The 26,534-nt window shown below is 43.0% G+C and overlaps 2 protein-coding genes across 2 annotated transcripts; both read right to left on the reverse strand.

Annotated features, from left to right (window-relative positions):
- Window positions 1–832: 832 nt before the first annotated feature.
- LOC123744779 (uncharacterized) lies at window positions 833–7,506 on the reverse strand. Its single transcript, XM_045724954.1, has 3 exons — window positions 7,477–7,506; window positions 3,725–4,241; window positions 833–3,567 (listed from the first exon to the last, which is right to left on the reverse strand). Exons 1-3 carry the CDS (start codon window positions 7,504–7,506, stop codon window positions 2,867–2,869), a joined length of 1,248 nt encoding a protein of 415 aa, XP_045580910.1. The 3' UTR covers window positions 833–2,866.
- Window positions 7,507–7,696: 190 nt separating this feature from the next.
- LOC106611287 (mRNA decay activator protein ZFP36L1) lies at window positions 7,697–12,419 on the reverse strand. Its single transcript, XM_014211334.2, has 2 exons — window positions 12,182–12,419; window positions 7,697–10,565 (listed from the first exon to the last, which is right to left on the reverse strand). Exons 1-2 carry the CDS (start codon window positions 12,233–12,235, stop codon window positions 9,432–9,434), a joined length of 1,188 nt encoding a protein of 395 aa, XP_014066809.1. The 5' UTR covers window positions 12,236–12,419; the 3' UTR covers window positions 7,697–9,431.
- Between the last annotated feature and the right edge of the window lie 14,115 nt (window positions 12,420–26,534).

Here is a 26,534-nt window from a genome sequence, read left to right on the forward strand (position 1 = left end):
TGTCCTGGACTAAAGGTTTACGCATGTTTCGGTTGGCGCCTAGCTGAACTCGGCTAAGCGAACTGAACGAGTGTGCTCCCATACCTTCGACCTTCACTTGAAAAGACCTTCACTTGAAAAACAAAAGAAAAACTAAAATAGTACTGTTTGTCCATCTTGAGACACCGTAGCCAGTTTACACTTCCTCAAAATAGTCTGAATTAATCTAGGGCTGTGTTCGAATACCCATACTAAGACTCTGTGTACTACATATGTAATGAGTATATACTACATACTATTAGTTCATTTTAGTATACTGTAAACGAACAGTATCGTTTCAGTTGAGTGTACTAGAACTTCGCCTAACTACCGGAAGTTGATGCTGTTGCTATGCAACCTCTAGCTAGCTTGTTAGCATAATAAATGACTAGCTAAACATTTTAGGATTTCAGGTGTGTTCGTAAATTCAATCTGCAGTGCCAGAGTGTGCTCTGGGCGTTCGTAAACCCAGAGCGTTGTCAGATTGTAAATTCAGAGTGTTTCGTTCTCGGAGGGTTCAGAGCCCACACTGGACGCTCTGGCAGAGGAGCAGGATTGATCCGAGTGTTCAATGGCAGTCAAGCACCCAAGCTAACTAGCTAGCGTTGGCTAGCTACTTCCAGACACAAATGAGAGAACACCTCACTCTGACCATTTTCCTCACCATAACAGAGCTGGTCAGGCTGTTTTCATGTTATGCAGAGCGTTGGTGACTGTAACTGTGCTGCTGGCAACAATTTATTACGTTTTTTTTGCCGACGTTTACTGACACCGAAATTGGAGTATATAGCCAAATTAGCTAAGAATAATGTGAATAATCAAGTCAATTAATGTTGGTTAGTTAGTTAGATAATATACTGCCTATCAAGTTTGATGTATTAGTATCCAACTAACATTAGGTAACTAGCTAACATACCAGTACATACTGCTGTAATACTAATTGTCAGCCAACATGTGTAACATAACTGATTTGAAAAGTCATTACTTTATTACATTGCTCAACATTTTCTTAACATTTGTCAGTAGTTAGTTCAATGAATTTGTATACCCTCTCGTCGGACTTCGGATGCATATTTTCCTCCATTTTCTTCAAATCTGAAAACGTTGTGAAGCCACGCCCATTTTCTGAAGAATTGCATTATGGGCCCTAAAAGTACAGAAATAGTGTCCAATACATGTATACTTCGTATTTTGTTGAATTTAGTACGACATCCGGGAACTTTTGACATACTAACTATGTCCATACTATGACCAATAAGCATACTATATACTCAATTCACGTCACAAATAGTACAGTTAGTGCGGTTAGTATGAGTATTCGAACACTCAAGAAATCTGTCACTTATTTTGAGGTTTTTGCAGAGGAGATAAGAAGCATTTTCAAAGGTGATATTTAATTGAAAGTGTTGATGGCTGAGAAATGTGGGTCAGGGAAACTGGTCTGACAGGCACTGTAGGTGTTCATTGCTCTACTGTAGTTATTCATTTCCATCATGTCAGTATAATGGAAAGTCATGTCCACATCCCATTATGGAACGCATCTTCTTGTCACCATGTTTCAAAGAGTCTTGCACCACTGAGCCAAGCACACACTCAACTCTGCCGTTTGTGGTTTTGTGTGTGTCTGTTCCCGCGTGTGCATATGAACAACCGCTTCCTGATGTGCACGTTTGCGATGCGTTTACAATGTATGTATGCACCAAACAGCTCACAAACAGGATGCAGCCTACTGTCCTATTTAGCTCCCCTGAAAGGCTGCAACCGGAAAGACAACATGGTGGTGAGCACAAGCTGTTCTCACCTGGGTCGCCTTGCATAGAGGGAGATAGAGAGAAATATTGTTTTCGGTCACAAAAGCCTCCAGGTATGATGCATTGTGATGCAGTATAAGACTTCACATGAGCATGTATAATCCCAGATTTCTACTGTTTTGTTCATTGGAGGTCAGGAGCGTTGTCATTTCTTAAACTGCTGTTCTGTTCTTGAGGATTCTTAGAAGCTACATTTTGTTGGGGCTAAGCTCTTTACAACACTGAGGTTAAGGTTACTTGGCACCCAAAGTTGTTGAGAAACCCTTTGTTTACACAGGTGAGCAGTCTCATCTGTCTACCTGTCATGATTTGGGGGAGGGCCTAAAGAAATCCCAGGCCCCCAGCAGGTGCTCCCTCTCTCCTGGCCTCACATGGCCTGCTCAGGGCGACACACAGGAACAAGACAATCCATCAGAAGCAACAACCTGAACTGGGGAAACAACAAGGGCCTTATGGGTCAACTGCCTGGGGTCAGCACTCAGCATAGTAAAAGTTAGTTCCATTGTAAGGAGTTACTTCCTGATCTGCTCTGGACATCTCTGCCATCTGATACAACACTCAGTGAGGGCAGAGGAAAGTGTCTGGCACAATCAGCTCAAATAAAATAGTCCAGTAGTCATGAAAAAGGAGATTTTTTTTTTTTTAAGCAGGGTAATGCCGCACTTACGTCCTAGTCGGAACTAGAAAACTCAGGAATGTCCAACTCGCTAACTGGTTGAATGAGGCACGTGTATAACTACAACTAGTTGGCAAGTCAGAAATGTCAAGAGTTCTGACTAGCACGTGAATGCAGCATACACCCATCTGTACACCCATCTGGGAATGGCGCTGGCATGTATAGCAGCCATTTCACGGGTCCTGACCAATTATGCTATTTAGTGTTTTCTTTTGCACCGAACTTAACTTTCTTTGTACATAATATTTCCGCCATTGTTACCCATGACCGAAAATAGCTTCTGGAAATCAGAACAGCAATCACTAACCCCGATTTGGATGACGAATTCTACTTCAATGACTCGGCAGCACAGGAAAATTACTCACTCAGGATCAGGCCCTAATTCATGACCCTCTGAAGTGGAAAAGACGGTGATATAGAGGCCGAAGTGGGGGCAGCCTGATGAAACTACGATATAGAGCCAGACGTGGGGGAAACCTGATGAAACTACGATATAGAGCCAGACGTGGGGGAAACCTGATGAAACTACGATATAGAGCCAGACGTGGGGGAAACCTGATGAAACTACGATATAGAGCCAGACGTGGGGGCAGCCTGATGAAACTACGATATAGAGCCAGACGTGGGGGAAACCTGATGAAACTACGATATAGAGCCAGACGTGGGGGAAACCTGATGAAACTATGATATAGAGGCCGAAGTGGGGGCAGCCTGATGAAACTACGATATAGAGCCAGACGTGGGGGAAACCTGATGAAACTACGATATAGAGCCAGACGTGGGGGAAACCTGATGAAACTACGATATAGAGCCAGACGTGGGGGAAACCTGATGAAACTACGATATAGAGCCAGACGTGGGGGAAACCTGATGAAACTACGATATAGAGCCAGACGTGGGGGAAACCTGATGAAACTACGATATAGAGCCAGACGTGGGGGAAACCTGATGAAACTACGATATAGAGCCAGACGTGGGGGCAGCCTGATGAAACTACGATATAGAGCCAGACGTGGGGGAAACCTGATGAAACTACGATATAGAGCCAGACGTGGGGGAAACCTGATGAAACTATGATATAGAGGCCGAAGTGGGGGCAGCCTGATGAAACTACGATATAGAGCCAGACGTGGGGGAAACCTGATGAAACTACGATATAGAGCCAGACGTGGGCGCAGCCTGATGAAACTACGATATAGAGCCAGACGTGGGGGGAAACCTGATGAAACTACGATATAGAGCCAGACGTGGGGGAAACCTGATGAAACTACGATATAGAGCCAGACGTGGGGGAAACCTGATGAAACTACGATATAGAGCCAGACGTGGGGGAAACCTGATGAAACTACGATATAGAGCCAGACGTGGGGGAAACCTGATGAAACTACGATATAGAGCCAGACGTGGGGGAAACCTGATGAAACTACGATATAGAGCCAGACGTGGGGGAAACCTGATGAAACTACGATATAGAGCCAGACGTGGGGGAAACCTGATGAAACTACGATATAGAGCCAGACGTGGGGGAAACCTGATGAAACTACGATATAGAGCCAGACGTGGGGGAAACCTGATGAAACTACGATATAGAGCCAGACGTGGGGGAAACCTGATGAAACTACGATATAGAGCCAGACGTGGGGGAAACCTGATGAAACTACGATATAGAGCCAGACGTGGGGGAAACCTGATGAAACTACGATATAGAGCCAGACGTGGGGGGAAACCTGATGAAACTACGATATAGAGCCAGACGTGGGGGAAACCTGATGAAACTACGATATAGAGCCAGACGTGGGGGAAACCTGATGAAACTACGATATAGAGCCAGACGTGGGGGAAACCTGATGAAACTACGATATAGAGCCAGACGTGGGGGAAACCTGATGAAACTACGATATAGAGCCAGACGTGGGGGAAACCTGATGAAACTACGATATAGAGCCAGACGTGGGGGAAACCTGATGAAACTACGATATAGAGCCAGACGTGGGGGAAACCTGATGAAACTATGATATAGAGGCCGAAGTGGGGGCAGCCTGATGAAACTACGATATAGAGCCAGACGTGGGGGAAACCTGATGAAACTACGATATAGAGCCAGACGTGGGCGCAGCCTGATGAAACTACGATATAGAGCCAGACGTGGGGGAAACCTGATGAAACTACGATATAGAGCCAGACGTGGGGGAAACCTGATGAAACTACGATATAGAGCCAGACGTGGGGGAAACCTGATGAAACTACGATATAGAGCCAGACGTGGGGGAAACCTGATGAAACTACGATATAGAGCCAGACGTGGGGGAAACCTGATGAAACTACGATATAGAGCCAGACGTGGGGGAAACCTGATGAAACTACGATATAGAGCCAGACGTGGGGGAAACCTGATGAAACTACGATATAGAGCCAGACGTGGGGGAAACCTGATGAAACTACGATATAGAGCCAGACGTGGGGGAAACCTGATGAAACTATGATATAGAGCCAGACGTGGGGGAAACCTGATGAAACTATGATATAGAGCCAGACGTGGGGGAAACCTGATGAAACTACGATATAGAGCCAGACGTGGGGGAAACCTGATGAAACTACGATATAGAGCCAGACGTGGGGGAAACCTGATGAAACTACGATATAGAGCCAGACGTGGGGGAAACCTGATGAAACTACGATATAGAGGACGACGTGGGGGCAACCTGATGAAACTACGATATAGAGGACGACGTGGGGGCAACCTGATGAAACTACGATATAGAGGACGACGTGGGGGCAACCTTATGAAACTACGATATAGAGCCCGATGTGGGGGCAACCTGATGAAACTACGATATAGAGGACGACGTGGGGGCAACCTGATGAAACTACGATATAGAGGACGACGTGGGGGCAACCTGATGAAACTATGATATCGAGCCCGATGTGGGGGCAACTTGAGGAAACCACGATATAGAGCCCGACGTGGGGGAAACCTGATGAAACTACGATATAGAGCCAGACGTGGGGGCAACCTGATGAAACTACGATATAGAGGACGACGTGGGGGCAACCTGATGAAACTACGATATAGAGGACGACGTGGGGGCAACCTGATGAAACTACGATATAGAGGACGACGTGGGGGCAACCTGATGAAACTACGATATAGAGGACGACGTGGGGGCAACCTGATGAAACTACGATATAGAGGACGACGTGGGGGCAACCTGATGAAACTACGATATAGAGGATGACGTGGGGGCAACCTGATGAAACTACGATATAGAGCCCGATGTGGGGGCAACCTGATGAAACTACGATATAGAGCCAGACGTGGGGGCAACCTGATGAAACTACGATATAGAGGACGACGTGGGGGCAACCTGATGAAACTACGATATAGAGCCCGATGTGGGGGCAACCTGATGAAACTACGATATAGAGGACGACGTGGGGGCAACCTGATGAAACTACGATATAGAGGACGACGTGGGGGCAACCTGATGAAACTATGATATCGAGCCCGATGTGGGGGCAACTTGAGGAAACCACGATATAGAGCCCGACGTGGGGGCAACCTGAGGAAACCACGATATAGAGCCTGACGTGGGGGCAACCTGAGGAAACCACGATATAGAGCCTGACATGGGGGCAACCTGATTAAACTATGATATAGGGGCTGACGTGGAGGCAACCTGATGAAACTACGACATAGAGCCTGACATAGTTTCATCAGGTTGCCCCTATGTCAGGCTCTATGTCGTAGTTTCATCAGGTTGCCCCTATGATATAGAGGATGACGTGGGGGCAACCTGATGAAACCACGGCAACAAGTAAAAAAAAAAAACGCTTCTATCCTCTGTTCTATTGCATTAGCTCTGTTCTATTGGTGAATGTACAATCACTGGAGAACAAACTAGATGAGCTTGGTTCGAGACTATCCTATCAACGGGATCTGAAGAATTGTGCTTCATGGAGTCGTGGCTGAACGAGGACATGGTTAATATAAATCTAGCTGTTTTTTTTCTATGCATCGGTAGGACAGAACGTCAGCGTCTCGTAAACTCAAGGGTGGGGATGTGTGTCTGTTAACAGCAGCTGGTGCACAATCTAATATAAAGGAAGTCTCGAGGTTCTACTTGCCCGAGTTAGAAAACCTCATGATAAGCTGTAGACCATACTATTTACCAAGGCAGTTTTCATCTATATTTTCGTAACTGTCTACTGACCACCACAAACCGATGCTGGCACTAAGACCTCACTCTACGAACTATATAGGGCTATATGCCAACAAGAACATGCTCATCCAGAGGCAGCGCTCCTAGTGGCCGGCGATTTTAAGAAAAACTAAACTCTGTTTTACCAGCATGTCACCTGTGCAACTAGAAGGAAAACAACTCTAGATCACCTTTACTCCACAGAGACACATACCTCATACCGCAGCACATCGACTCAGTGCTTGTACTCCCTGTATATAGCCATGTTATTTTTACTCTTGATTCACTGTGTATTTATTCCTTGCGTCCCCATTTCCATTTAATGACTTTTTTTCTCTGCATTGTTAGAAATGGACCTATAAGTATTTCACTCTTAGTCTACACCCATTGCCTACCCATCTCTGACTAGGTTTCTTCACAGACTGACATAACTTTATTGACCCGATCAACATGTCCAGGGAAACCGAGCGTGGTATCAGTCTGTGTAATCAAAGCAGCTCGGTTTGATCACCCTGATCCAATACCACTAACAGGTCTATCTAGTCCAATCACAAGGCTGCACCCTCTCCTGTCCACCAATCATCTGCTGGCTCAATGCAACACCCTCCGCCTGACATAACAGGGTCACCAAGGATCTCTTTCTATGCCACGTAATGTTAAAATTCAATAAACTTGACTGTTTTCACCCATTTAAATGGTATTTAGTATGTATAATCATAATAGGCGCTCTGTGCTTGTTAAGGTTGAGTTAAATCAGTGGCAGCATCCTCACCAAAAGATGATTGTCTGGGTTATGGAACATGCTGCAACAGGAATGGCTTTGTTAAGTTGCAGTTTTCCCTTCAACAAATAGTCTGACATTGTATCAAAGTCTACCGTTGTAAATATGTAATGCTTGACTAGGCCTGACAGAGAAGACAACCACTCCTCAGGAAACCCTCCAGTCACGTCTCAGTTCACTAGCGGGTGGATGAAGAAAAAAAGAAACATTGTTTCAAAAATACAGGGTTTATTGGTTTTAACTGCAATCAATAGTTACAAAAAGAAATCCGTTTTTAATATAAACTCAGAAATGACTAGTGAAAAACCATGGCTGGAAAAATACATTCAACTTTCAGTTAACTTTCAATAATCCTATTTAACCTCGTTCAAAACGTCAAGGACACATGGAACAAGGAATTTAAAAACAATTTCACCATCATCTTCCATCGTTTAATAGAAAAGGCCTTAGTTAGCTACCTGGAATGTATTCAAAAGTAGGCACTTTAACAGCTGGGCCCATGCAAGTGCAAAAAAACAAGACAACCTCTCCTCAACCCATTTGGTCACAGCTTTTGCTTGTAATAAAAGGGAGTCTTTTTCCTCTAAATCCCTGGTTACTTGTATTACATTAACTGAGACCTTCACATAACTTTAAACCCAAAACTTTATACACTGAATCGGGATGTCCAAGTGAACATGGTGATACACCTCTTAGTCATATTTATGAAATAATCCAGTTTGGTCTACATATGGTACCAAGTTGGCCTAATCTCAAAGAATACAACAGCAAAAGGTAATAACATGAAAGTACTGTTACTGTCAGAGAAAACATAAGAGAGAGGACAGCTCTGGAATGAGAATGCGGCAATTATTTTTACTAGAATTGCAGTCCAATAACAGAGAGAAAAAAACAAAAAAGTATACAAATAAATAAATCAATTTTTTCTGCATTTTTTTGTTTTAAATTAAGTTTCATTTTGACAATGTGTAGTTGCAAACAAAAGTCATTGTAATACAATATATTAAACTGTGAAAAAAGAAATTGACAAAATGTCTTCACAATCTTTAGATTAATACCGAAGATCATAATTTAACATAAAGAAAATATATTCTATTGTTCATTATCCAGATAAATACAAAATTAACAAAAAAATGCATATGATCACCAATAAATATGTTTCGATAAGTTAAATATGCAGTGATAAGCAAAAACTGTTTGGAAAGTTTTCAAACAAATAATCCTAATAACAATAAAAAGAATCAAGACCTAGAGAAAGAAGCAGAGAGATGTCATAACATCAGACTACTCCTCAAAGGCAGATTCTGATTCTAAGGGGAAGAGGAAAACTAGGATAGCTTAGAGATCCCATCTCAAGTTGCAGGAAGTATAGAAGAACTGCACCATGGGAATGCTGGAATTCACCGCTGCCTGTGGAACGGCACAGAGGGAGGTGGGGTGGAGAGGGAGGGACAAAAATAATAATACAAACAGTCTTAAAGGTTTAATAACCAGTTAGACATTAAAGACGTCCCTCATCCTTCCTTTCCAGAAACACAACTGCCAGTGACCAAGAACAGGATGGGGTGGTTTGTGGTGCAATGATACACTTGCACTGCTACACGTTCAAGAACAAAAATCACAGGTGGCACCTGGCAAAACAACAAAAGTATAACATTCTCATTGTTCATTCGTTTCCTCTCGCGTTTTGACTGAAGACATGGTAGGGTCTATGAAGGGAGGGGAGTTAGGAGGCGGGTAACAGCAGGGAAGACATTTCTGGGGTGATTTGAAAACAAGTCACTGTATCCTTATTCTAACTAGGAACTTAATGTATATTGTTTTGTGGAGGACAGGGGTCAGGGGAAGGTTGTCGAGGGGACAGGGGAGTGCCATTTTCCATTCATTATATCTTTCTGTCCTTTTTTCAAGGGCAGCGTGGATAAGATACATTAAATAGCTGCCGTCTAGTCGTCAGAGACAGAGAGGCGGCTGAAGATTGGGAGGCGTCTGTTGGCATCCAGGCTGGGGGATTCTGACCCACTGAGACTGCCCCCCGAGCTGCTCTGGTACCCCTCCTGATCCGACAGAGAGTCCTGGGGTGGGCTGGACGGAGATGCAAAAATCTGGGTGGGGGACTCCGACATGGGCCTGAAGAAGTAGGGGGTGTTGTTCTGGGACGGGGGTGCAGGGGCTTTGGGATCAGTCCCTACGAGGCCTCCGGATCCAAGGCTGGGGCCGAACAGATTGGCCAGCTCCTGGCTGGAGTATGTGAAGAGGTTGGAGCTCGGCCACTCAGGCATCTCGTCCGGGGAGAACATAGGTGGAGGGGTGACGGAGGTGGGGCTGTCCCCTCCTCTCAGACCCCCAGAGCTGGGGAACCCCGCGAAGCTGTAGCTGTGCTGCAGACGAGGACGCTCCAGCTTATTGGAGGAGAGAGGAGAGTAGGATGAGCAGGAGGGGGAGGGAGGGGGTCCACGGCGCTCCTCTGCGTTGTGGATAAAGTGACAGCGAGGACCGTAGGGGCAGAATCCGATTGTGTGGAACGTACGACACAGCTCGGTTTTGTATTTAGGGTGGCGGCTGAGAGAACGCAGCTCGTGGAAGCCATGGGCGAACTGACACTTGTCGCCATACTTACAGGCTCCGTTCTCCTCAAACGGCCGGCACAGCTCAGTCTTGTAGCGACTGGAGTTGACCTGGCTCTGGGCTCCTAGGCTGGTAGGACTAGCAGGCCCCAGGCACTGGTGTAGGAGCCTCTCACCCGTCTCGGAGAAAGAGCGGTCCCTCATGCGACTCTCCTTGTTGCTGCTACCACTTCCAATAAACCCTGAGGTGATGGAGCAGGAGGAGTGGTCTATGGTCTTCAGGCTGTTAAGGAACTGGTTCTGGTTGAACTTGGAGCTGGGGTTATGGTTGGGGAGGGTGACAGAGTGGCGTCTCTTGTATACTGACAGCCCGCAGCCCAGCGAGGGGGTCCCCACAGCCTTCCTGTCCAGCAGGGCTCCAGTGGGGTTGGTAATAGACATGGGGATGTTGGTGGAGATCAGATGATGGGGGGTGCTCAGTAAGTTGTTGTTGTAATTCAGCATCTTGTCATTCTGGAAAATTACACATTTGGTATATTAAGTCTACATTCAATACAAAATAATAAGTAGTTTAACAATTCACGTTAGTCAAAGCAATTTTATCCTACAAAATAAGATTATGGACACAAATGGCTTTGATTTCATAAAGGGAGGGAAAACGTCTACAAGAAATCCCTGAATGACTACTGTTGATGTTCGTTTTGCTTTAAATCCTCGGGTGATGCAGGCCTATAGAACAGAACTAACAGCCTTTTCACACCACTTCGATACAAAGTGACTTTCGTAACCGGTTAAGAGGGCATTTTTGCTAACCATAACCTCCGTCTCCTTACCTACGTTAATTATCCTAAACGGCTACGAAAAAGTAACTTCGGTATCGAAGTGGCGTAAAAACAGTGTTTCCCTCGAACAGAACAGCTGGTTTGGCAAGTTGCCCTACAAAGGAATGTGCGCCTGAGAAGTAAGTGGAGCAAAAGGAAGGCGCGCATGAGAGCTGCGAGTCTGGTCTGGTCACAAAGAAGCTGCTGCATCTCGGAATTTCAAATGAATATGCGAAATGAAAACGTAGTTTGAGGGCACTCAACGGGAAGGCATAACATTAGTAGGCTAGTGAGGACGTTCTCTTCAAATAACATTTTCAATCAATAATATAGATGTTGATTGTTGGGTAATTGACGAAAGATTAAAACGCGTGTTGCCTCTTACACAAGGTTAATTAAGATAACTTTATGTAGCCCTTTTATGCGCAAAGACCAACTAAATATATTTAACTTCAAACGGAAAGTTCAGAAGTTGCTAAAAACAAATCATAACATTTCAATTAAATACAGTAGCTGTCTACAATAATCAATGCATTTAATTCATACAATATATCTAGATATATTGAAAGGCGAAGAAAAATCTAATCTAAGTGGCAACCAGAACGTTTCAATAAAATGGATCAAATTACTGCACATCTGAAGTGAATCAGAATCATTAGCTAGGGGTTTCAAAATGTTAACTAGCTAACGTTAGTTTCAGGAACAAGCCTTATTGAACCAATGCAACATCATGGCAAATAGACATCTGATGCATGTAGCTAGTTAGCGAACGATTCCAGCATTTAACTTAACCAATGTATCCAACTGCACAATACGTTTCAATCATTAGAGCCAACTGTTGCCATTGAATTAAATAATGAATTGCAAACCCTCGTGGGTAACACTTGACTACTGTAGTGCAAAAGTAGCAGCAGACTAGCAATTTATCCATTAAGAGTCTGACTCACTCTTAATGGATATTAGCAATCAAACGAGGAAACGAACGATAGTCAACCAAGCCAACCAAGTAAAAATCACAACACGAGACAGCATGCATCCGACCCTAACGAAGTTAGCACTGCACGCCATGGAACTCACTATCGGGCAAGCGTCCATAACTAGGCAGTTAAGATAAAGTTCGAGTTATGATCATATCAAACCAATGTTACTGCATCACTTTTAGAATATTAATCACAACAAAAGCGTACACATGTCAAATGAACCAACCGCAAACTAGCCCAGTGAAATGTCGAATACCACTAGTGACGTGCCTCCGATCGCTAGCTACGTTGGCTAGCCTAGAAAACAGAGAGTAGACAACTTCTGTACCTTGTTCATTACTTCGCTGAAGTCGTAGAAAGGCGAAACCACTGCGGTGGTCATCTTGGCTGCGTAGAAAATACAATCTAAAAGTAGTAAAAAAAAAATATATATATTTTTTGGGGGGGATTGAAGTTACAGCCTATGGTGAGTTCAGATTTGTAAATTTATTTCGGCCTAACTAATCGCTCACCCCCTCTGCGCTGCACCAGCCCAGGTCGTTTGCTTTATAATCGCCTGCAGGAGGAGCTTGTAGTGAGGGGCGTTTCTTAGATCGACTCTTTTTTGAGGGGACAAGAAACTTACACCAGAACTTTGCAAACATTCTCGCAGGACACATTCACAATGTTGCATTGATTTTGCATGGCTGAGGCACCCAACCGTAAATAGGATCTACACTAAAGAAACACAAAGAACAAGGTTAATAGAGCATAGCATTATTTTATCCAAGTTTTAAAAACTTGGATAATGCATTATTCTTTTCACTCTCATGTATTTCAGTCAGCGGAATGACGAAACAATTAAATGTATGGGAATCACCCAGGTTGGCACAATGCCAACTAAACAGTGTTCTATGCCAAAATACAGATTTGCACTTCCAGAAACACTCGTGACTGATCCAATGTAAGTGTTAGTCATCAGCCTAAACCCTTCATTGCATCAGGTAACCTTGGTCTGGCAACGGCAGGCTAGGCTTACTGACTATTCTTTGTTCAAAGGTACAGTAATGTAGTAAACCTAGCAGCCTACGTTCCCCATGTTTTTAAATCATAATAAACCATATACATGTCCTTCCTTATAGGCCTACTTTATTGCAATTTGTGGGTGACGCAACTGCACAGTCTTAGGCAGACAGTCTTTAATTGTTTATGCTCTCTCTCTCTCTCTCTCTCTCTCCCTACATAATACCCTCAGGCTCCCTTCTGCTCTCACCCCCCCCCCATCACACACACACACACACTGTCATTAATTGACTCTTAATTGTAGGCTTTCACTGTGAGGGGACTTTCCAATTCTGTTCATGCAGTTTAACCCTCACCTACCTTGCGCAACAATACACATACACATTTTTTTTCTTCTTTTTTTACATTGAACCTTTATTTAACTAGGCAGCGCAGCGCAGAGCAGCACAGCGCAGCACAGCACAGCACAGCACAGCACAGCACACATGTAAATCAGCCTGCAGCCTTGGCTCAGTTTACAATGAAATCCTCCTCTGTTACTTGAAATGCACTGACTGCGCCCTGATGATTGAACTGGACGTTTCATAGGAAGTTGTAGCATGGGGAAACATACGCACTGTTCTAACTTCTATTCAGTGCAGATTTAGTGTTTAAGAACTTTATTTGCACCATAGATGTAGGCTACATATACACTATATATACAAAAGTATGTGGACACCCCTTCAAATGAGTGAATTCGTCTTTTTCAGCCACATTCGTTGGCCAGGGACTTTAATGCAGGGAAACTTAAATCAGTTTTACCTAATTTCTATCAGCGTGTTAAATGTGCAACCAGAGGGGAAACAATTCTAGACCACCTTTACTCCACACACAGAGACGCGTACAAAGCTCTCCTTCGCCCTCCATTTGGCAAATCTGACCATAATTCTATCCTCCTGATTCCTGCTTAGAAAGCAAAAACTCAAGCAGGAAGCACCAGTGACTCAGTCTATAAAAAAGTGGTCAGATGAAGCAGATGCTAAACTACAGGACTGGTTTGCTAGCACAGACTGGAATATTTTCCTGGATTCTTCCAATGGCATTGAGGAGTACACCACATCAGTTATTGGCTTTATCAATAAGTGCATCGAGGATGTCATCCCCAGAGTGACTGTACGTACATACCCCAACCAGAAGCCATGGATTACAGGCAACATTCATGCTGAGCTAAAGGGTAGAGCTGCCACTTTCAAGGAGCGCGACTCTAACCCGTGAGCTTATAAGATATCCCGCTATGCCCTCCGACGAACCATCAAACAGGCAAGCGACAAAGGAGATGATTGTGGACTACAGGAAAAGGAGGACAGAGCATGCCCACATTCTCATCGATGGGGCTGTAGTGGAGCAGGTTGAGAGCTTCAAGTTCCTTGGCGTCCACATCACCAACAAACTAACATGGTCCAAGCACACCAAGACAGGCATGTAGAGGACACACAAAACCTATTCCCCCTCAGGAGACTGAAAAGATTTGGCATGGGTCCTCAGATCCTCAAAAGGTTTTACAGCTGCAACATCGAGAGCATCCTGACGGGTTGCATCACAGCCTGGTATGGCAACTGCTCGGCCTCCGACCACAAGGCACTACAGAGGGTAGTGCGTACGGCCCAGTATATCACCAGGGCAAAGCTTCCTGCCACCCAGGACCTCTATACCATGCGGTGTCAGAGGAAGGCCCTAGAAATGTACAAAGACTCCAGCCACCCTCGTCATAGACTGTTCTCCCTGCTACTGCATGGCATGCGATACCAGAGCGCCAAGTCTAGGTCCAAGAGGCTTCTTAAAAAGATTCTGCCCCCAGGCCATAAGACTCCTGAACAGCTAATCAAAAGGCTACCTGGACTATTTGCATTACCCCCCCACCACCTTCTATGCTGCTGCTACTCTCTGTTATTATCTATGCATAGTCATTTTAATAACTCTACCTACATGTACATATTATCTCAATTACCTCAACACCGGTGCCCCCGCACATTGACTCTGTACCCCTGTATATAGCCCTGCTATTGCTAATTTATTGCTGCTTAATTATTTGTTCTTCTTATCTCTTACTTTTTAATTTTGTACTTTTTAAATAAGTATTTTCTTAAAACTGCATAGTTGGTTAAGGGCTTGTAAGTTAGCATTTCACTGCAAGGTCTACACCTGTTGTATTCGGCGCATATGTCACGCCCTGACCTGAGAGAGACGTTTTATTTCTCTATTTTGTTAGGTCAGGGTGTGGGGTGGGCATTCTATGTGTTATATTTCTTTGTTGTTTTTTTCTTTGATTGGCCGAGTATGGTTTCCAATCAGAGGCACCTGTCTATCGTTGTCTCTGATTGGGAATCATACTTAGGCAGCCCTTTTTCGCTCCTTCAGTGTGGGATCTTGTTTTTGTACAGCTCAGTAATCCTGCAGAACGTGATGTTCGTTTTCTGTTGTTTATTATTTTGTTTTAGTGTTCTGAGTTAAATAAAAGATAAATATGAACACTTACCACGCTGCACCTTGGTCTCCTCCTTACGACGATCGTCACAGAAGATCCCACCACAATATGACCAAGCAGCGTGGTATGGACCAGTGGACTTTTGAGGAGATTAGGAGGAGTATATCCTGGACTTTGGAAGGAATAGTGGCAGGAGACAAGAGCCTGCCAGGGAAGCAGGCGGAAGCAGCGAAGGAGGGACAGCTACGAAGTCGGGAAGGAAGGCCACAGAAACCCCAATAAAAGAAATTGTGGGGGGGAGGGGGGGGGCACATGGAGCAGTCGGCGGAGCCGAGGAGGGAACCAGAGCCAATCCAGGAGAAGAGAGATATGGGAGAGTTGTTGAGTTGGTGGAGGATGCACGGATTTTTCCCAAAGGAACGTGTTATCAGTTTGGTGCCACCTGAGTCAGCTCCCCGTACTCGCCCTGAGGTGCGTGTTACCAGTCTGGTGCCACCTGTACCTGCTCCACGCACCCGGCCTCCAGTGAGTCTCTCCAGTCTGGTGTATCCTGTTCCTGCTCTCCGTACTCGCCCTGAGGTGTGTGTATGGAGAGGTGCGCCACCTGTGCCAGCCCCACGCATCAGGCCTCCGACTGACAGTTCCCAGTCCAGAGCTTCCGGCGACAGTTCCCAGTCCAGAGTCTTCGGCGACGGTCCGCGGTCCAGAGTCTCCGGCGACAGTCCGCGGGTCCAGAGTCTCCGGCGGCGGTCCGCGGTCCAGAGTCTTCGGCAGCGGTCTGCGGTCCAGAGTCTTCAGCGGCGGTCCGAGGTCCAGTGACACAAAAGCGGAGGGATCAGCAGGCAGAGCGGGGGTTATGCCCCGAACCGGAGCCGCCTCCTCTGCTGGAGGATCCGTGGGATGAGAAGGTTCTGCGTACTGCACCAGAGCCGCCATAGACATTAGTCACCCTCCCTAACCCTCCCTTCTTTCGGTTGTTTTTTCGTGTTTGTTCAGGAACGTTCGGAGTCCACACCTTTGGGGGGGGTACTGTCACGTCCTGACCATAGAAAGCTGTTATTTTCTATGGTAGAGTAGGTCAGGGCGTGACAGGGGGGGTTTTCTAGTTTAGATTTATGTTTTGTTATAGTTTTGTATTTCTATGTTGGGTTTTTGTTTGGGATGATCTCCAGTTAGCCTCTATGGGCTAGGTGGGACGCTTGCGTCCCACCTACATAACAGCCACTGCCAGCCTGTGGCGCGATTTTCAAAACCTTAAAAATCCTATTACTTCAATTTCTCAAACATATGACTATTTTACAGCCATTTAAAGACAAGACTCTCGTTAATCTAACCACACTGTCCGATTTCAAAAAGGCTTTACAACGAAAGCAAAACATTAGATTATGTCAGCAGAGTACCAAGCCAGAAATAATCAGACACCCATTTTTCAAGCCAGCATATAATGTCACCAAAACCCAGAAGACAGCTAAATGCAGCACTCACCTTTGATGATCTTCATCAGATGACAACCCTAGGACATTATGTTATACAATACATGCATGTTTTGTTCAATCAAGTTCATATTTATATCAAAAACCAGCTTTTTACATTAGCATGTGACGTTCAGAACTAGCAAACTTCCGGGAATTCGCTAACATTTTACTAAATTACTCACGATAAACGTTCACAAAAAGCATAACAATTATTTTAAGAATTATAGATACAGACCTCCTCTATGCACTCGATATGTCCGATTTTAAAATAGCTTTTTGGTGAAAGCACATTTTGCAATATTCTAAGTACATAGCCCAGGCATCACGGGCTCGCTATTTAGACACCCGGCAAGTTTAGCACTCACCATAATCATATTTACTATTATAAAAGTTTGATTACCTTTTGTTGTCTTCGTCAGAATGCACACCCAGGACTGCTACTTCAATAACAAATGTTGGTTTGGTCCAAAATAATCCATCGTTATATCCGAATAGCGGCGTTTTGTTCGTATGCGTTCCAGACACTATCCGAAATAGTAAAGAAGTGTCGCGCGCATGGCGCAATTCGTGACAATAAAATTCTAAATATTCCATTACCGTACTTCGAAGCATGTCAACCGCTGTTTAAAATCAATTTTTACGAAATTTTTCTCGTAGAAAAGCGATAATATTCCGACAGGGAATCTCCTTTTCGGCAAACAGAGGAAAAAAATCCCAAAGGCGGGGGCCGTCGGGGTCACGCGCATAAGCCCAGTGTCCCTTGATCGGCCACTTGAGAAAGGCGATAATGTGTTTCAGCCTGGGGCTGGAATGACGACATTCTGTTTTTTCCCGGGCTCTGAGCGCCTATGGACGACGTGGGAAGTGTCACGTTAGAGCAGAGATCCTTAGTAAATGATAGAGATGGAAAAGAAGTTCAAGAAATGGTCAGACAGGCCACTTCCTGTAAAGGAATCTCTCAGGTTTTGACCTGCCATTTGAGTTCTGTTATACTCACAGACACCATTCAAACAGTTTTAGAAAATTTAGGGTGTTTTCTATCCATATGTAATAAGTATATGCATATTCTAGTTACTGGGTAGGAGTGGTAACCAGATTAAATCGGGTATGTTTTTTATCCAGCCGTGTCAATACTGCCCCCTAGCCCTAACAGGTTAGAGGCAGATGGTCATCGTTGTCTCTAATTGGAGATCATACTTAAGTAGGTGTTTTTCCCACCTGGGTTTGTGGGAGATTGTTTTTGAGTTAGTGTATGTTTCACCTCTGCGTCACGGTTTGTTGTTTTGTTCTTTAGTTTATTTGTATGTATTGCATAGTTTCACAGTTCAATAAAATATGTGGAACGATAATCACGCTGCACTTTGGTCCGCTTCATCCTACGACAACCGTGATAGCATGTGACAAATAATATTTCATTTGATTTGATTTGACAGGTGTATAAATCGCCTGTCCTCACTACCGAGTTCCAAACTGCCTCTGGAAGCAACGTCAGATCAGGAACTGTTCGTCGGGAGCTTCATGAAATGGGTTTCCATGGCTGAGCAGCCACACACAAGCCTAAGATCAACATGCGCAATGCCAAGCGTCGGCTGGAGTGGTGTAAAGCTCGCCACCATTGGACTGGAGCAGTGGAAATGCACTCTCTGGAGTGATGAATCACGCTTCACCATCTGGCAGTCCGACGAATCTGGGTTTGGCGGATGCCAGGAGAACGCTACCTGTCCCATTGCATAGTGCCAACTGTAAAGTTTGGTGGAGGAGGAATAATGGTCTGGGGCTGTTTTTCATGGTTCTGGCTAAGTCCCTTAGTTCCAGTGAAGGAAAATCTTAACTCTACAGCATACAATGACATTCTAGACGATTCTGTGCTTACAATTTTGTGGCAACAGTTTGGGGAAGGCCCTTTCCTGTTTCAGCATGACAATGCACACATGTACAAAGCGACCATAGGAATTGTCAAGACAGCACGAACTGATTTGGGATCAGTCTAATAATATCTAGTAATATTGTAATCTTCTCTCCTTGTTACATCATGTTATTTACAGATAGGTAGGTTATGGGCCTATAACCTGATACCACAGTGATCTCACCAAGTCCACACACATAACAGGCAGACACAATGAAGATAGGTGTACGTAAAAATAACTAGGCAATGTGTAACCTTATATACAGAGGGTGGGGGGGGGGGTGCGGCGGAAGGGAGGAGGAGGGGAGGGGAAGGGGTTGGGGAGGAGGGTATGGGGAGGAGGGGAGGAGGGGATGGGGAGGAAGGGAGGAGGATGAGAGGAGGAGGGGATGGGGAGGAGTTGCTTTGGCAATGTTAACATATGTTTCCCAAGCCAATAAAGCCATTCAATTGAATTGAATTGATTTATAGAGGACGTTTATATTATACAGCACTGCCCTGAGGGGAAAGGGGGAGGAGGGAGGATAGGAGTGGAGAGGGCAAACACTTTCACCCCACTTTCCTTTCCTGCTTTCCCTTCTCTCCCTTTCTCTTCCCTTTACCCAGCAGCCATGCAACACAGGGGGGCGGTGGGGCCTCAGATCTGTTGACGCTTGTTTTCAATAGAATTATTAAATTTGAGTTGAGAGATCTGGAGACAAAACATTAACAGACTAAGAGTTCTCTCAGGGACTGGGAGTAGAGGCTCAGGCTGAGGAGGAACTGCAGTTATTTTGGAAATGTAGTGCAGAAGAGGAGAGTGTGTGTGTGTTTTACGAGGACTGTAAGGCGTTATCTCATCTCATCACCCCCTGGAGTGGTTTTAGCCTACAGACAAACAGACAGGATGGAATGACAGACAGAGCTGAGGTAAATCACATCTGTCTGCAGTTCAAAGAGCCTCCCTGTCACTGTCCCTGATGGATCTGTGGATCTGATTGTCTTCTGAGGAAGAAGCCTGCGAGTCTGTGCGTAAGGGCTACACTAGATTGTATACTGTATGTGACTTTCTTCCTGGTCATTGGATAAGACACCTGTTTCCTCCCACCACCACAAAGTACCAGTCTGCTCAGTCAGAGGATATCAGATAAGCCCCGGCCCTTACACAACCCATACAGCCTACCAGTCGGTACTGGTTTGAAGGCTCACACCAGACCCACAGGCAAGTAAAACAGATCCTCTCTCTCAGTCACTGTTCTACACACACACACACACACACACACACACACACACACACACACACACACACACACACACACACACACACACACACACACACACACACACACACACACACACACACTTTAACACTCACCACATACGCTACCAGCACTGACTGTACAAAACATTAGGAACACCTGCTATTTCCATGACATAGACTGACCAGGTGAATCCAGGTAAAAGCTATGATCCCTTATTGATGTCACTTGTTAAATCCACTTCAATCGGTGTAGATGAAGGGGAGGAGACAAGTTAGATAATGATTTTTAAGCCTTGAGACAATTGAGACAAGGATTGTGTACGTGCCATTAGCATGGCTAATACTAAATTCTGTTCCTTATATAGCCATGTTACATTCTTCTCCCTATATATAGCCATTTTACATTCTACTCCCTATATATAGCCATGTTACATTCTACTCCCTATATATAGCCATCTTACATTCTACTCCCTATATATAGCCATGTTACATTCTACTCCCTATATATAGCCATGTTACATTCTACTGCCTATATATAGCCATGTTATATTCGACTCCCTATATATAGCCATCTTACATTCTACTCCCTATATATAGCCATGTTACATTCTACTCCCTATATAAAGCCGTGTTATATTCTACTCCCTATATAAAGCGTGTTATATTCTACTCCCTATATATAGCCATGTTCATTTTATACTCCCTATATATAGCCATGTTATATTCTAATCCCTATATATGGCCATGTTATATTCTAAGCCCTATATATAGCCATGTTATATTCCACTCCCTACATATAGCCATGTTCATTTTATACTCCCGATATATAGCCATGTTATATTCTAAGCCCTGTATATAGCCATGTTATATTCTGCTCCCAGTATATAGCCATGTAATATTCTAACCCTATAAATAGCCATGTTATATTCTACTCCCTATGTATAGCCATGTTATATTATTCTCCCTATATATAGCCATGTTATATCCTAATCCCTATATATAGCCATGTTATATTCTACTCCCTATATATAGCCATGTTACATTCTACTCCCTATATATAGCCATGTTATATTCTACTCCCTATATATAGCCATGTTATATTCTACTCCCTATGGATAGCCAGGTTATATTCTACTCCCTATATATAGCCATGTTATATTCTTCTCCCTATATATGGCCATGTTATTTTCTACTCCCTAATTCCAACCATGTTATATTACACTCCCTTTATATAGCCATGTTATATTCTACTCCCTATATATTGCCATGTGATATAATACTCCATATATATAGCAATGTTACATTCTACTCCCAATATACAGCCATGTTATATACTGCTTCATGTGTATTGCCATGTTGTATTCTGATCCCTATATATAGCCATGTTATATCCTACTCCTTATATATTGCCATGTTATATTCTACTCCTTATAGATTGCCATGTTATATTTTTCTTCCTATATATAGCCATGTTACATTCCACTACCAATATATACACATGTTATTTTCTGCTTCCTGCTTATAGCCATGTTATATTCTACTCCCTATATATATCCATGTTATATTCAACGCCCTATATATTGCCGTCTTATATTGTTAACCCTATAAATAGCCATGTTATATTCTACTCCCTATATATAGCCATGTTATATTCTACTCCCTATATATAGCCATGTTATATTCTACTCCCTATGTATAGCCATGTTATATTATTCTCCCTATATATAGCCATGTTATTTTCTACTCCCTGTATATAGCCATGTTATATCCTAATCCCAATATATAGAAATGTGATATTCTACTCCCTATGGATAGCCATGTTATATTCTACTCCCTATATATCCATGTTATATTGTACTCCCTATATACAGCCATGTTATATTCTACTCCCTATATATCCATGTTATATTGTACTCCCTATATATATCCATGTTATATTCTACTCCCTATATATCCATGTTATATTGTACTCCCTATATACAGCCATGTTATATTCTTCTCCCTATATATGGCCATGTTATTTTCTACTCCCTAATTCCAACCATGTTATATTACACTCCCTTTATATAGCCATGTTATATTCTACTCCCTATATATTGCCATGCGATATAATACTCAATATATATAGCATTGTCATATTCTAATCCTTATCTATATCCATGTTATATTCTACTCCCTATATATAGCCACGATATATTCTACTGCCTATATATGGCCATGTTATATTGTGCTCCATATATATAGCCATGTTATATTTTTCTCCCTATATATAGCCATGTTACATTCCACTACCAATATATACACATGTTATTTTCTGCTTCCTGTGTATAGCCATGTTGACTTCTTCTCCCTATATATAGCCATGTTATATTCTACTCCCTATATACAGCCATGTTATATTCTACTCCCTATATATAGCCATGTTATATTCATCTCCCTATATATTGCCATGTTATATTCTTCTCCCTATATATAGCCATGTTATATTCTACTCCCTATATATAGCCATGTTATATTCATCTCCCTATATATAGCCATGTTATATTCTACTCCCTGTAAATAGCCATGTTATATTCTACTCCCTATATATTGCCATGTTATATTCTACTCACTGTATGTAGCCATGTTATATTGTACTCCCTATATATAGCCATGTTATATTCTACTCACTGTATGTAGCCACGTTACATTCATTTCCCATATATTGCCATGTTACATTCATCTCCCTATATATGGCCATGTTATATTCTACTCCCTATATATTGCCATGTTATTTTCTTATCCCTATATATTGCCATGTTATATTGTACTCCCTATATATAGCCATGTTATATTCTTCTCCCTATATATAGCCATGTTATATTCTTCTCCCTATATGTGGCCATGTTATGTTCTAGTCCCTATATATAGCCATGTTATGTTCTAGTCCCTATATATGGCCATGTTATATTGTACTCCCTATATATAGCCATGTTATGTTCTAGTCCCTATTTCTAGTCCCTTTTCTACTCCCTAATTCCAGCCATGTTATATTCTACTCCCTATATATTGCCATGTGAAATAATACTCCATATATATAGCATTGTCATATTCTAATCCCTGTATATAGCCATGTTATATTCTACTCCCTATATATTGCCATGTTATATTCTACTCCCTATATCTAGCCATGTTATATTCTACTCACTGTATGTAGCCATGTTATATTCTACTCCCTATATATAGCCATGTTATGTTCTAGTCCCTATATATAGCCATGTTATGTTCTAGTCCCTATATATGGCCATGTTATATTGTACTCCCTATATATATCCATGTTATGTTCTAGTCCCTATATATGGCCATGTTATATTCTACTCCCTATATATAGCCATGTTATGTTCTAGTCCCTATATATGGCCATGTTATATTGTACTCCCTATATATAGCCATGTTATGTTCTAGTCCCTATATATGGCCATGTTATATTCTACTCCCTATATATGGCCATGTTATGTTCTAGTCCCTATATATGGCCATGTTATATTCTACTCCCTATATATGGCCATGTTATGTTCTAGTCCCTATATATGGTCATGTGATATTCTACTCCCTGTATATTGCCATGTTATGTTCTAGTCCCTATATATGGCCATGTTATATTCTAATCCCTATATATTGCCATGTTATATTCTACTCCCTATATAAAGCCATGTTATTTTTACTCGTTCTTTTTATTCATTATTCACTGTGTATTAATTTCTCATATCTCTATTTCAATTGATTTTAATGTAATTTGTTTTGTCGATTAACCAGTGCCCACGCACTTTGACACTGTACTGGTACCACCTGTATACAGCCTCTCTATTGTTATTTTACTTCTGCTCTTAAATGATTTGTTTCTTTTATCTCTTACTTTTTTTGTTCTTTTCATAAAACTGCATTGTTGATGAAGGGCTTGTAAGTAAGCATTTCACTGTAAGGTCTACTACACCTGTTGTATTCGGCGCATGTGGCAACTAACATTTGATTTGATTTGATCTTTAACTCTGCATTGTTGGAAAAGGGCCAGTAAGTAAGCATTTCACTGTTAGTCTACACCAGTTGTCTATGAATGATGTGACAAATTCAATTTGATTTGATTTGACATTGCCACAAGCTAGAAATAGAGCTGGTATTTTCCTCCTCTGTTGGAGATGTCATGTGGCGGCAGGTTTCTGTTTGCTGTGTCATTCTGACTTCATCCTCCTTGATCCCTTCATCACACCCTCCATCCTCCCATTTCCTCCTCCCTTTCCTCAGTAAGGCCAAGGTTGTCTTCCTTTGCTGTGAAGGCTGAAGGACCCTGCGTCAGTCCTATTAGAGAACAAGAGGGAGTTGAACTCCCCAGCCTTTCCAGCCCATAGCTGACTGTTGTGTTATGTATTATTATCATCCTCCTGTTTGTTGGAATCATCCCGTTGCTGGGGAGGATAGGGAGGGTGGAGGCCTCCGGTCTCTGATAATGTTTAACTGGTATGAAGAAAAAGAATAATGTGAATTGAGATAAGGAGAAACACATCAAACCATTTATCAGAGAAGGCAGTGGTTGTGGATAGATGCCCTGACTCACTGAGAAGCATGTCAATGTTTAAATGCAGTTTCCTGTTGCATCCTGTAGAGGGTGCACAAAATCCTATTGACCCTGGTCAAAAGAAGTGCACTATAAATCAAATCAAAACAAAATGTATTGGTCACATACACATATTTAGCAGATGTTATTGCGGGTGTAGCGAAATGCTTGTGTTCCTAGCTCCAACAGTGCAATAATATTTAACAATTCACAACAATACACACAAATCTAAAAGTGAAAGAATGGAATTAACAAATATATAAATATTAGGATGAGCAATGTCATGGCATGCACTAAATACAGTAGAATACAATATAGTACATACATATGAGATTAATAAAGCAGTATGTAAACATTATTAAAGTGACTAGTGTTCCATTATTAAAGTGGCCAGTGATTCTAAGTCTATATACAGTGGGGAGAACAAGTATTTGATACACTGCCGATTTTGCAGGTTTTCCTACTTACAAAGCATGTAGAGGTCTGTAATTTTTATCATAGGTACACTTCAACTGTGAGAGACGGAATCTAAAACAAACATCCAGAAAATCACATTGTTTGATTTTTAAGTAATTCATTTGCATTGTATTGCATGACATAAGTATTTGATACATCAGAAAAGCAGAACTTAATATTTGATACAGAAACCTTTGTTTGCAATTACAGAGATCATACGTTTCCTGTAGTTCTTGACCAGGTTTGCACACACTGCAGCGGGGATTTTGGCCCACTCTTCCATACAGACCTTCTCCACATCCTTCAGGTTTTGGGGCTGTCGCTGGGCAATATGGACTTTCAGCTCCCTCCAAAGATTTTCTATTGGGTTCAGGTCTGGAGACTGGCTAGGCCACTCCAGGACCTTGAGATGCTTCTTACGGAGCCACTCCTTAGTTGCCCTGGCTGTGTGTTTTGGGTCGTTGTCATGCTGGATGACCAAGCCATGACCCATCTTCAATGCTCTTACTGAGGGAAGGAGGTTGTTGGCCAAGATCTCGAGATACATGGCCCCATCCATCCTCCCCTCAATACGGTGCAGTCGTCCTGTCCCCTTTGCAGAAAAGCATCCCTAAAGAATGATGTTTCCACCTCCATGCTTCATGGTTGGGATGGTGTTCTTGGGGTTGTACTCATCCTTCTTCTTCCTCCAAACACGGCGAGTGGAATTTAGACCAAAAAGCTCTATTTTTGTCTCATCAGATCACATGACCTTCTCCCATTCCTCCTCTGGATCATCCAGATGGTCATTGGCAAACTTCAGACGGGCCTGGACATGCGCTGGCTTGAGGAGGGGGACCTTGTGTGCGCTGCAGGATTTTAATCCATGACGGCGTAGTGTGTTACTAATGGTTTTCTTTGAGACTGTGGTCCCAGCTCTCTTCAGGTCATTGACCAGGTCCTGCCATGTAGTTCTGGGCTGATCCCTCACCTTCCTCATGATCATTGATGCCCCACGAGGTGAGATCTTGCGTGGAGCCCCAGACCGAGGGTGATTGACCGTCATCTTGAACTTCCTCCATTTTCTAATAATTGCGCCAACAGTTGTTGCCTTCTCACCAAGCTGCTTGCCTATTGTCCTGTAGCCCATCCCAGCCTTGTGCAGGTCTACAATTTTATCCCTGATGTCCTTACACAGCTCTCTGGTCTTGGCCATTGTGGAGAGGTTGGATTCTGTTTGATGGAGTGTGTGGACACGTGTCTTTTATACAGGTAACGAGTTCAAACAGGTGCAGTTAATACAGGTAATGATTGGAGAACAGGAGGGCTTCTTAAAGAAAAACTAACAGGTCTGTGAGAGCTGGAATTCTTACTGGTTGGTAGGTGATCAAATACTTATGTCATGCAATAAAATGCAAATGAATTACTTAAAAATCATACAATGTGATTTTCTGGATTTTTGTTTTAGATTCCGTCTCTCACAGTTGAAGTGTACCTATGATAAAAAATTACAGACCTCTACATGCTTTGTAAGTAGGAAAACCTGCAAAATCGGCAGTGTATCAAAT

Source organism: Salmo salar, chromosome ssa09 (assembly GCF_905237065.1).
Source record: "Salmo salar chromosome ssa09, Ssal_v3.1, whole genome shotgun sequence".
In the NCBI taxonomy this organism is placed as follows: Eukaryota; Metazoa; Chordata; class Actinopteri; order Salmoniformes; family Salmonidae; genus Salmo; species Salmo salar.